The sequence below is a fragment of the Condylura cristata genome, unplaced genomic scaffold, assembly GCF_000260355.1.
Source record: "Condylura cristata isolate star-nosed mole 26May11 unplaced genomic scaffold, ConCri1.0 scaffold00006, whole genome shotgun sequence".
Taxonomy (NCBI): Eukaryota; Metazoa; Chordata; class Mammalia; order Eulipotyphla; family Talpidae; genus Condylura; species Condylura cristata.
In genome coordinates, this window is record NW_004567107.1 from 63,265,940 (window position 1) to 63,279,054 (window position 13,115).

Here is a 13,115-nt window from a genome sequence, read left to right on the forward strand (position 1 = left end):
GTACTTCGACAATCTGCCTGCTCTGCTCTCCACTGTGTCTCTGGTGAATCCTCTCACCACCCCTGCACCTCTGGCCTGTACCCCAGTTCTGTATACACAAACAAATCTTTAAAAGAAAAAAAAGAAGACCCCAATTCTGTATGCATAAATAAATAAGTCTTTTTAAAAAACCAAAAGACCTGCACTAGATTTCTTTTACCTCAATCTTTGCCTTTTATGACCAAAAGCCATTCTCATTTACTTTTTATACTCAGACTGTGTCCAGATGGAGATTGGACATGCCAGACTAAAATCACACCTCTTTGTCCTCTTCAATCCATCTACAGCCTGACCAAGTTTCCATTTTGACATTAAGATGTGAATCACTGAGCTGTGAAAAGTGTTCCAATGCTAACCTTCTAGAAATATAAAAACAACTGACTCATTTAATATTTCAATGTTAAACACACTGCCATTATTACCCTACCTTCAATTGACTAACCTCAAGAATTCAAGAGAGAAGTACATAAAAAGACATTTACCCAAGTGATTTTCATGACAAACAAGTGACTCTTTCATCATGGTTAATAACCCCCTACTTGTGTCCAGGCTTTACAGTCTACAAAACAATTAAGCAATCATTATATCATCTACCAAGCATACACTCCTCACCTTTTTGGTAGATGTATCATCTCTGCCTTTCTTTGGGGGCACAGAGCATGGGCTAGGGTTGCTCCCAGGTTCCAGTTCTTTCCTGGGTTTGGCTTCCGGAGCAGCATCATTTTCTACAGAATCACTACTGCTTGACCTCTTTCTCTTCATGTGTGTTCCCAGGTCAGGGCTCTTAGCCTCTTCCTCAAACTCTACAATATGTGGATAAAGTTCATTCACCATGTGGAGAACCTGGCCAGGCTGCAGCGTCACCTCTTGGTCTTTCCCAATTATGACTGAGTCAATGCTGGTGGGATTGACCCCTACCTATGGAGTAATCAGAAAATAATAATAATAACACTAACACCATCAGTAAAACAGCCACTGCTGCATTAACCACTTATTGTGTACCAGACACCCTGCTTGGTATTCACCTGTATTATTCTGTTACCTACACATGACAGAGAAGTTTTTGCTGGCTGGCACAAATACTCCAAAGTCAACAGCATAAGAAAATCACCAAGTATAAAATGGAGATCCATATTATAGATAGACATACCTGTTTTACCTTGACATATCCCTTGTTACACTCTGCTTTCAAATGTACTGAAAGAGATTGAAAAAAAGTTAAATACAAATGCTACAAAGAACCAGGCACATGCTCCCATTCTCTCTATGACACGATGACACTTCATGCCAAATGGCAACTTGACAGGAACACTCTCAAAGATCTATGAGCAAATCACCTGTTATGGCTGGAGCTCCAAATCCCATCAACTCCCATGGGTGGTCCAAAGTTACAATCTCCCTTAATACTGCTAATACCCCCAGCAGAGAGCTTAAGTGAATCTTTATAAGTCCCCCCACTTCAGTCTTTGGCCTACTTGGGAATCACAGACATGGCAGGCAGGGAAGGAGACCCAATTCTCACAAGCTCTTGACTCAGGATTAAAGCATGTTTCCACTAATACCTAAAACTTTCAGAAGTCATGAACAGAGAAAAAGTTAAGAGAGACATTCCTGGGAAACAGAAGTTGAATTGGCCTTGAACGGAAGAATTGGAGAAAATGTTCTAGAAAGAATATTAGAGGGCTAAGGCAGTGTGAACATGTGTAGGACCACTGATAAACATTAATACTGGCATTCAAGAGACTCTCATAATAAATACAGGTAAGAAAAAAACATTGCTGGGTGAGTTAGGGAGCAAGGAAGAGACCACAGCTGTTCTCTAAGGAGGACAAGTTGACACATAGGCCTCTATACTTTCCGCTATAAGAGAGGGACAGAGAAAAGACGCAGTGTCTTAGAGCTTTGACTCTTCAAACAAGGCTTTTATTTTTTCCATTTAGATTAACTTCTGTCGGAAAAATCAAAACCAGCACTACAGAAACCTGCAGGCGGGAAGCCTACCTGCAATAAAGCAGGTCTTATTAAGAAAAATACCACCCTGGGTGTAAAGCAATGTGTAACCACCCCCATCACTTCTCAGACAAGGTTGCAGCCTGGAGACTCCAGAATTCAATGGTCTCACTGCCCATGGAGAAATCTCCCTGTGTAAAGCAGAATGCGGGAATCTGGGCCAAATCCTGTGTAACAGGATGGACTGTGACAATTCCCATCGCTGCACCCACCCTACCATGAATGTTACCACTTTCAGAGAGTGGAATCAGGCATGACTGGGGCCATAGTGTTGGCTTCAAAAGCTCTCAGTTCCTGAGTTTTATTTGAGGCAGACAAAAAAATGGTTTTTTCCATCAAGAAATGTACATCTTTGGTTATCACTATGTTAAAGAAGCAAACAGGGCAATCCCCACATTCCCATGACCAGTTACCTTGCTGGCGGGAACATTTCTTATCTGTGATCTTGGTCTCTGGACCACGCCCAACCACAACTACTTCCAGATGTGGCAGTTTGATTCGCAGGTGCCGGTTGTCCTGTCTCACCAACCAACACACCCGCATCATTACTCTGAAAGGCAAAACAGAAGAGAATTGCTGAAAAACGAGAAAAACTAGTGCCAAGTCCTCGAGGGCCACATGCCAGCAGCACCGCACGTGCCACTTACCAGCTGATCATCTTGAGGCAAGTGACTTCACCTCCCTCAATTTCCTCATTGTAAAATGTCATAATGACAGGACTCATGCAGCTATTGTGAGGATTAAATGAGATAATGTGGGTAAAATGTTGACTGTATACCTGAATCATACATGCTAAGCAATCAACTGTTTGCTATGATTATCGATGGATGTATTCTTCTGTGCTAGACATTAGGCTACCTGCTGAGGATCAAAGAATGACTGAATGGTGTCCCCTATCCTGGGGCATGTGGTGTGGCAGACGACTCAAATACTGATTGTTAGAATACATGTAACAAGCACTATAGGAATACAATAAATGTAATAAGCACTGAAGGGAGTAACCAAATGTGGCATTAGCCCAGGAAAGGAATGACTTATTCCTGTGGGGAGTATTAAAAATATGCTTCATGACATCCCTACAACCCAGCAATCCCACTCCTAGGTATCTACCCAAAAGACACAAAAACACTGATTGAAAAAGATACCTACACCCCCATGTTTATTGCTGCTTTATTTACAATTGGAAAAACATGGAAGCAGCCCAAATGCCCAAAAGTAGATGACTGGATTAGAAAGATGTGGTACATATATACAATGGAATATTACTCAACAACCAAAAAAGAGAAACACATGTCTTTTGCAGCAACTTGGATGGAGCTGGAAAAGATCATGCTTAGTGAGATAAGCCAGAAAGAGAAAGAAAAATACCGGATGGTTTCACTCATAGCAGGAGTATAATGGATCAGGTGAGAAAATAACAAAAATAATGAACAACCATATACCAGAGACATTTTGCATTTTGCGGGGGTTGAGTGGGGAATGGGATCAAAAACGAGGGGGTGGGAAGGGAAGTGCACGAGATTTTGGTGATAGCACATGGGTGACATGGTGATGGGAAACCCACAGGGATTACAATTGAGATGGAAAAAAAAATGTACAAAATGATGTAAAAATAAACTGTTAAATATATGCTTCATGAGGAAGGGGTATTTATGTTGGGTTTTAAAAGACAAGGAGTTGACTTGACAGAGAACTGAAAAGAGGATGTTCTTCAGTCACACACATCTTTATGTGCATGTGGTTTCCCTTCTTTAATTGTTAAAACAATACATTTTACTGCCCCATACCAAGGACTGTCATAACAAATATAGAAACCTGTAGTTTCTGAAGTATGAATATAGTACCCATGTGCAATATATACCCAGCACAGCAGTGGAGGTTCTGTGCTCCTTAGGGGGAAAAAAAAATTCATGGCCATGTAGCATATCAGTAGAAGACAAAGAAACAAGACATTTGGAAGAGAAGTAAGTCCTGAACATAGGCAGAATGAAAGGGTTAGAGAAAAGACAAAAGAAATGGTGAAAACTGTGTAGTGAGTACATCTGAAACAGCAATCAAGATTTCTAATTTGGAAGTTCCTATTATTCAAAATGAGAGATACACAGAAATAATGTGGGGATTAGTGGGGATGAAGAAGAGGCGATTTCAGATTTAAACAAGTAGATAGGGCCCTCCCTCATGGCACAAGGGTTAAAGTGCAGCACTATGAAGCTATCTGCAGTCACTGCAGCATGAGTTGGATCGCAGGCCAGGGAGCTGACCCACATGGCACAGCAGACCTCTCCTGTCTTGCCCACTTCTTCCCTCTGCAGTGTATTTCAGTAGACCCACCTGTTCTGCTCCCCATTCTCACTAGTGAATGCTCTCACCCTCTGCACCTCTGGCCTACACCCCAGCTCCTGTATGTATAAATAATCTTTTAAAAAAAATAAAAAGATGTATTCAGTAAAAATGGAAAGTATAAAGACTATCTTTTTTTTTTTTTAAAGATTTTATTTATTTGTGCATACAGAACTGGGGTACAGGCCAGAGGTGCAGGGGCAGTGAGAGGATTCACCAGAGACAGAGCAGGGAGCAGAATAGGCAGATGGACTTAAACACACTGTTGAGGGGAGCAGCGGGCTGGTCAGGAGAGGTCTGCTGCACCATGTGGTCACCTCTGGGGCAGACGGGGATCGAACTCATGAGGAAGTGGCTTTAGCTTCTTAGTGCTGTGCTTTAACCTGCTGCGCCACCAGGGAGGGCCCTAAAGAATATCTTTTGAGAAAAAGATTTGATCTCATTGAAACTTGCTATTTTGGGAATGGAATGATGTAAGAAAATGTGATTCTAAAAAGAACATGGAAGGATTATGAGAGCAGTATCTCAGAAAAAGAACTGTATTTGGTCAAGCTAGATAAGATCAAATGGCCCATTATTAAAAGTGTTTTTTTAATTAAGATTTAGCAGTAGTGTGTTTATGTAAAACCCAACTTTAATTTTCTTTCATCTGCCACTTTTCATCTGAAAGTGTCCTTAAACTAGATTGCAAATTGTTAAAGTAATCTAGAGACCTGGTGCTTCAAGGTCAATGGTAAGCTAGAAAGAAATGTAGCCCTGTCAGCACTGTCTTAAGCTTGTCAGAAAGTCAGATTTGCTCTTTAAAATATTTTACTGTACTTCTACATAATTGTTTCATAAGGGTCGAGTACTCATCCACGTGAAACCAAAATTCCAAAAGTCTTTAATTGATTGGAAAGAAATGTGGGCTGTCATGGAGGGATTCCTAATGCAGCCTGCAGCGCCATTCTCTCCCCTTGTGGAAAAAGAAGTACTGAGCATATTGGGCCATTTGAGAACTGGGCATGTTGAAACTTCACGGGAAGCACTGTCACATAAGAAGAAACATTAAAACTTTTAGCACGTGTTAATTATGAGTATTCATATTAATAGTATTCTAAAATTAAGTGAAATTTCTTGAAAGTCAGATATGCTCTGGTTGGTTCTGGTTATTTTAACATTTTTACATCAGAAAATTGAGCAAACTTCCTTGTCAGTTGTGTTGTAGTTGGATTTTAATTATAATCATTCAGAGCACTTTCGCAAATATTCTAGAAATAAAGGTTTATTATTGAATTCAGTGTAAGAAAACACAAAGGCTATGGGAAAAAATAGTATGAACTGCTAACAAGACAGCAAGATTTTTCACATGGGACCAAATGAACTTATGAAGTACTAATATAATTTTTTAAGATTTATTTATTTGTGCATACAGAGCTGAGGTACAGGCCAGAGGTACAGGAGCAGTGAGAGGATTCACCAGAGACAGAGTGGGGGACAGAAGAGGCCAAATGACAAAGTACACTGCTGATGGGAGCAGCAGGCGGGTCAGGAGAGATCTGCAGCGCCATGTGGGTCAGCTCCGGGGTGGGGATCAAACTCATGCTGAAGTGGCTTTAGCTTCTTAGTGTTGTGCTTTAACCTGCTGTGCCACCAGGGAGGGTCTGAAGTACTAATATCAATTTTAAGCATATTTTGTTTGAAATATTACTGGGTAGTTTGTGTTTGGCTTTTTCCTGATTTAACAAAACTTTTTCTTTTTTTGAGTTATGGCCTACAGCAATGGTAAACTGCATCTTTTTGAGTACAGAACTGAAGAATTTGCTTCCTCTCACCCCAACACTCCCAAAATGTGGAAAATTTTAGTGATTATTTCTATTTCTCTTGCAATGTGTTTATTTGCATAAATCCATTAAGACTCGTCTTTTTTCTCTATAATAAACTATTAGAAGCATGGTTGTACTACCATAGATTTGACAAATATGTCATGTTTGGGACTATCACTTTCAGGAATTCAGACTGATTTAAGTGCCCTCAAAGAAAAGACAGGCTGCAAGCCTGTTTTCAGTGTTATAGGCCTATAAGAAAAGAGTAGGAAAGGTCACTCCTTCGAAGTCCCAGAGTTCCCCAGAACATTTTGAGGATCTCAAGAGGAAAGGATGCAGATGCACAGACAGAGGCACAGTTCTAAGGTAAGAACTTGGCAAGGCCCTAAGTCCTGGGAGGTCAGCAAGGCTAATTTTAAAATTTACATTGATATATGGTTACAAATTTCACTTGCTGCACTTGTGAAAAAAACAAACAAACAAAAAACAGGCCAAGCTTATTGGGAAACAGATTTAATTTACAAACAAATTAATTTTACTGCAACTGTCTGGCAGACTTGGAGTAAAAGATAAAAATAATATTCAGTAACATTTTTTTAAGCCACCTTATTCTAGACATCTTAATCATTTTTTAAAAGAAATATCCCTTTATTGTTAAGATTTTCATTTTATTTATTTTTTAATAGAAGAACTGGGTTGTAGGCCAAAAAGTGTGTGTTGGAGGGGTGGGGAGGAGAGGAGCTTGAGAGGATTCACCTGAGACAGAGTGGGGAGCAGAACAGGCAGATACACTGCTGAGGGGAGCAGCGGGGTAAGACAGGAGATCTTGTGCCATGTGAATTAGCTCCCTGGCCCAGGATAGAACTCAGCCAGCCTTGCCTCCTCTTAACCATTTTTGAGGTTTTTACATTTTTAATCAGTGAACTGGATTGGATTCTGGGTTTTTCTAGTATGTGACTATTAACGCCCCAGGTTTTTTTTCCCCAATCTTTTTGACTTACATTGGTTGAAACCAGATCAGAAACTTAATCAATCCCAGATCTCTCAGGCTTGAAGTTAAGAATTCTAAAATCTGATCCCAAGAGGTTACTTAATTTACCTCCAACTACTTTTCATAAACTAGTCCTATTTACCCAATTTTTGGTAACTTCCAAAATCAAAAGATCTAATCTATAGATGAAAATCAAGCTTCCCCCACCAAGAGAAATTATTTTTTGACATCAGTAACTAACTGTTTTTATCTATATAAGTTAAGCTCGAAGTTATGGCTCACAGAGCAAAATCTGTCAGTCTATTCCCCAGGTTCAAATACTCATTTTGATCATTAATAAACTCTATCATTGAGACAGTCAACACTACTTGAGAAGCTGAAGCAGTTACTGCCTCTGAAACTAAGCTTATGTAATATCCTTGTCATTTCAGTCTGGCATTCCAACTTCTAAGAACAAAGCATTTTTGAACAAGGAGAGTGCATTAGGATGGATGTTCCTGAATCTTCAATATAATCCTCCAATAAAACTCCATAAACTACAAGCTCTATAAACAGGAGGTCAAGTCTGTTTTTACTAATCCATAAGTTACCAGCACTCAATACAATACTGGCACACAACAAAAATACAGTATATATTTATAAGTGAATGATCAGATGATAATCCTATCCAGATTCTTGTCCCATCCTTCTCTCTGCTCGCCTCTGACTTCCTTTAAATGGGGTGCTCTACTCTTCTCTTTGGGCAATCCCATACATTCTCTATGAATGAATCCTAATTCACTATTTTTCAGTTTCATACTTTCATTTCAGAGCTGTATGAATTGTCAGAAATTATGATTATTTCTTAAGGTAGCCACGTTACCTGATCAGCTACCCAAGGCCAGTGGTTTGACAAACTGGAATGGTGTTGCCCAATAAAACTTTCTGTAGCGGTTACTATAATACCTAGCACAGTCCTAGAAATTTATTGAGTCCTAATCAATCCCAGATCCCTCAAGCTTGAAGTTAAGAATGTTAAACTCTGATCGCAAGAGGTTACTTAATTTACCTCCCACTAATTTTCATAAACTATTCCTATTTACCCAATTTTTTTCTCTCCTCCCTCCCCCAGACACACACACGTGCATTCTCTCCTTGCTAGAAACACATTTTTCCTCGACTTTCAAGTTCCACCTCCTCCCTAAAGGCTGAGCTGTCTTCTTTTCTCTATATCCTGTTATATGGTTTTGTCAGTATACCTTCACAGTTCTCTGTAAACTAAATGTGGATGTAAATTCTACTCTCCAAATAAGATTATAATCTCTTTATGAATCAAGAAACACTATGTCAGATACTACCCAATCATCCAGGCAATTCAGAGGAAAGAAAGATCTCTGTAGGTCACTGTCCTAATCTAAGTCTGGTCTTATACTTTTGTATTTGCTAGACACTTGCTAAATGTCTTAGTTAAATCATTTCATTTAAAGGCCCTCCCTGCTGGCGCAGCGGGTTCAAGCACTGCACTAAGAAGCTTAAGCCACTTCCACATGAGTTCAATCCCCGCCTGCCCCGGAGGAGATCCACATGGCGTGGCAGACCTCTTGTGACCCGCCCGCTGCTCCCCTCAGCAGTGTACTTCATCGATCTGCCTGTTATGCTCCCCACTCTGTCCCTGGTGAATCCTCTCACCCTCCACATCTCTGGCCTGTACCCCAGTTCTGTATGAATAAATTTTAAAAAATCATTTCATTTAATCACTGCAAGTCACATTCTAAAGAGAAAATTTAAGGCTTACAGAAAGTAAGGATCATGTTCAAGTTACATAACCAATGTGAGAAGCAAATGTATACCAGTTAAAATTTAAATTAATTCCAAAGAATGGGTTCTTCATTACTGCATCAGTTGATTATTCAAAGAAAATTTTTCATGTTTACTATGTACCCTTGTGCCATTCTAGTGCGGATAATGGTTATCTTTAATCTATATTGTATGAGACAGGTGTAATACATCATACCTGCCTTAAAGAGGCTCAAAGGTCTTATGAGGAAAAAAACACAACAACATAACAAATATGGTAAATATAATCATTGATCTGTTTAAAGGGAATTTTGCGAGCATAAAGCTGGTGTGTCCAACACAGATTTGGAGGAAGGAGAGGTCAAGAAAGGTTTTCTGCTACAGTAAATCCAAAATATATAAACTAGGTTACTCAGGTGAAAGGCAGCAGTCTAATTAGGTTAGGAGCAGGAAGTGGGAAAAGGAATCAGGGAGAAGATTCCATTCTGGAGAACAGCAAGGGCAATACAGAAAGAAGAAAGCACAGTGCATAGAAAAAAATAATTCAATGTTGTTGCAACCTAAAATATGAGGTAGAAAAGATGAAGGAGAGACAACAGGTGCAAAAGAAGCAGAGCCCTGCGTGACTGGCTCAGCAGCTAAAAGCAATGGAGTTTACAATTCAGTTAATATCTTCTGGATGATGAGAGAAAAAAATAGATTAATAAACTGACAGACCTTTATAGATTAAGCAGGACTTTGACACAGATTTGTTTACAAAGATCATGTGGAGGAAGAGAGTGAACAGTGTCGTGAATAGGTACGTGCACACTGGACTAGAGGCCACACACCAATTAGAAGCCCACCATATTGCAGGTGAAAGATGGTAAGAGCTAACAAAGCAAAACAGTAGGGATGTAGAAGAGAGTACAGACTTGAGAAATAATTAGGGAGTAAAAGCTTCAAGAATTACTGATGAATGTAATAAGAGAAAATTCAGGGAAGATGCTGAATTCAGTTTCAGGCCTCTGAATTTGAACTGCTTATGGAACTTGTAGGAAAAGCTACTTGGCAGAGAAGTCAGAGGTGAGGGTAACTAAAAAGAGGTCTAAGCTATTAACTTATATTTGACAACATGTAGGTAGAAATTAAAACAAAGCTAGTTGATGTGCTCACTTCCACAGTGTCTACAGAATTTTAAATTGACAAATTAGACCCTCCATGGTGGCGCAGCAGGTTAAAGCACTGCACTGAGAAGCTAAAGCCACTTCCGCATGAATTCGATTCCCGCCTGCCCCAGAGGTGACCACATGGCATGGCAGACCTCTCCTGACCTGTCCGCTGCTCCCCTCAGCAGTGTACTTCGTCAATCTGCCTGTTCTGCTCCCCACTCTGTCTCTGGTGAAGCCTCTCACCGCCCCTGAGCCTCTGGCCTGTACCCCAGTTCTGTATGTACAAATAAATAAATTTTTAAAAAAATTTGACAAATTAAAGTCACAAGCCTTGGAAACATCTGATACTTCAGAAGAGGAGAAAAAAAGACCATCCACACAGGAGAAATGACTGTCAAGAGAGGAACATAGGGCTCCATAGATAACTGTACTTTGTCTTGTTTGTTTCTGTATCACAATAAGTATCTGTTGAATAAATCAGTTGAGTATCCTATCCTAGAAAACAAAGGAGTACAGAGGAGGTATCATCAAGTTTCAAAAGGAGAAAAGGGATCCAGTAATGACTGAAACTTACCTATCTGGCGTGATAATTAGTCTCTGGTAGTCTGAGGGTAAAGTTTCAAGGAATCGTAGGTCTGAAGTCTAGACTGCAAAAGGTAATTAAAGAAATAAAGCTAAAATTTTTGTTACTATTTAAAAGTCTGACCAAAAAAGGGAAGAGAATTACTGGATGACAGCCAAAGCCAAGAAGGAAAACCAAGAACTTTTTCTTTCTTGGGGGTGTGAGGAAAAGAATTCAGAATAAAGGGATCGGGGGGGGGGTTGGAAGGGGGCAAAGGGTGTCTAGAAATCTGAGAAACCTGACCTTGCACATAACTGGGACACAGAAAGGCAGGGATGACAAATGAAACAAGGAGAAAGCTTTAAAAAATGGGAAACAAAGATAAGGGGATTCACTTTGATCAAAAAAGACAGTTCAGGATGAAAAACAGATATGCAAATCTAGGTAACTTTATTAAGGAAAGTAGAAGCAGAAATTTGAGAATGCACATCGTTTCCCGTGAAATAGTAAATACAGAATGAGATGAATGGGAACTTAATGAAAAACTTAAACTCCATAAAGATCAGTGGATGGGCCCTCCCTGGTGGTGCAACAGGTTGAAGTTCAGCACTACAAAGCTAGCAGCAGCCAAATCAGCACCAGTTAGATCCACAGCCAGTGGGGTGACCCACATGGCAGAGAATGCCTATCCTGTCTCACCCACACACTGCTCTTCTCAGCAGTGTACTTCATCAGTCTGCCTGTTTTGCTCCCCGCTCTGTCTCTGGAACCTAACGCCAGTTATTTAATCTAAGCCTTTATTTCTTCCTCTGTAAAACGACACTACTTGTTCTACACTACAAGAGTTAAATGAGGAAGCATATAAATCTCAGTATCTGGCAACAATCAAGCATTCAAAACTACTATTGCTTGGGTTAATAGTACTGTTACGGCAGTTTTCCAGAGAAATCAGAGGGTACTCACAGAGATGGAGGAGAGAGAGATTTACTAGTCACATCAGCAGGCTCAGTGTGATCAGTCCCAAAAGGCTGAGCCCCAAATTACAGGAATGGTGAGGTCTTACAAAGTTTGTATGCGGAACCTTGTCATCCCATCCATCACCGCATAAGCATTCTTTATTGTTTGGAAGGGGGTCAAGGTAGCCATGGCTAGTACTGTGGGCCAGCAGCACAGTGCAGGAACTTTCTGCTCCAGCTACCAGCAGAATCCAAACAAACTCCCCCAAGCAGCAGGACTGGGAAAGCAGCAGAATCTAAGCAGACCTGAGAAACTTCTTCCTTCAGTAAGAAGGAAAGCAGGAGCTACGTACACGGAAAAAGAGATAATCTGACAGCACTACAGATCTAAACAGACTGCGTCGAGACCTGTACTCTGCCCATATTAACATTCTGTCTCTCGTGTTCTAATATCCCCCGATATAAGTCAAATTCCCAATAGGCTCCAAACCTGGACCACATTAATTCCAAATGGGAATTATACTCCTTTGTTGACCCACTGTCACTTATCTGTGTGAGAAAAGGCTTGCTTTTTATTAGTCTTCCTATAAAGCCTGTTGAGGGCACTGTGAAGGCTTCCTTCCAGGGGCGTTTCTGGAAGAACCACCCTTCCCAACAAGCTGAGCACCTTCCTTCGGCTGGGCAGTCCTGCTCTCTAATCTTTATTCTGCCCAATTTGCAACAACCTAAGGACAATGGGGGGTGGGAGGGGGCGACGAAAAACAACACAAAACGGGGCCAAGACTAAAGTGAATGCTGCCAGAAAAAGGGAAGCGAAAGGAAGTGATAAATCGATACTCCTAGAGCCCAAAGGCTAAGCAAGGCTAGCCGGGAATGAAGCACATCACTCTAAAGTAGTAGCGGACCCGGCCTACGGCTTTTAGCCCGCCAGCAGAAGCGGAAGCCTGACGACTACCTTACCTCCAGAAGGCGGAGACAGACAGTTCACTTTACTCTTCCATGCCCACCACTTCCGGCGCCAAGGAATGACATCCGACCCAGCTGGCGCGCGCCAGTGACGTCACCCATGACTCTCCGAAGATTGGCTGAGAGGTTCTAGGCCGGTGCCAATCGACCTTTCCAGTGGGATTTGGTCTAAGTATGGCTCCGGGCATTTATACCCGACTTTTGTCGTCTACCTGCTGGAATGTCGCTCCCGTCCCTGCCTCTCAGTCGGGAGAGCCTTTGGGCAGCTAGTTGTGGCCGTTTCTAGGTGGCGAAGCAGCATACTACCTTACAAAAGGCATCTTTTCTGCCATATACAGTACCTGTGGTAGCATTGCTTTCCCACCCCTTTTCTAGTCGGCCTTGGGCTTTCCTTTGTCTGGGTCAAAGAATTGAAGGGATTACTGAAGGAAACCTGTTAAGTATTTTGTTTTGTTATCCATAAAGAACTGGAGTATAGGCCAGAAGTGTGGTGCGTTAAGAGGATTCACCAGAGACAGT

General features: G+C 41.0%; 1 protein-coding gene across 3 annotated transcripts in view; it reads right to left on the reverse strand.

Annotated features, from left to right (window-relative positions):
• APTX (aprataxin) overlaps nt 1-12,663 on the reverse strand; it is a 22,140-nt gene extending 9,477 nt beyond the window's left edge. Inside the window, exons 1-5 of one of the 3 annotated variants that reach the window (XM_012721664.1) lie at nt 12,591-12,643; nt 10,687-10,759; nt 2,463-2,599; nt 1,190-1,236; nt 652-957 (exon numbers count right to left, since the gene is read on the reverse strand). In XM_012721664.1, coding sequence (XP_012577118.1) covers nt 652-957; nt 1,190-1,236; nt 2,463-2,595 — 486 coding nt within the window. In that variant the 5' untranslated portion in view covers nt 2,596-2,599; nt 10,687-10,759; nt 12,591-12,643. Of the gene's footprint in view, nt 1-651; nt 958-1,189; nt 1,237-2,462; nt 2,600-10,686; nt 10,760-12,590 lie in introns of all 3 variants that reach the window. The other 2 variants (XM_004677715.2, XM_012721665.1) reach the window with 2 other exon arrangements.
• Nucleotides 12,664-13,115: the final 452 nt, after the last annotated feature.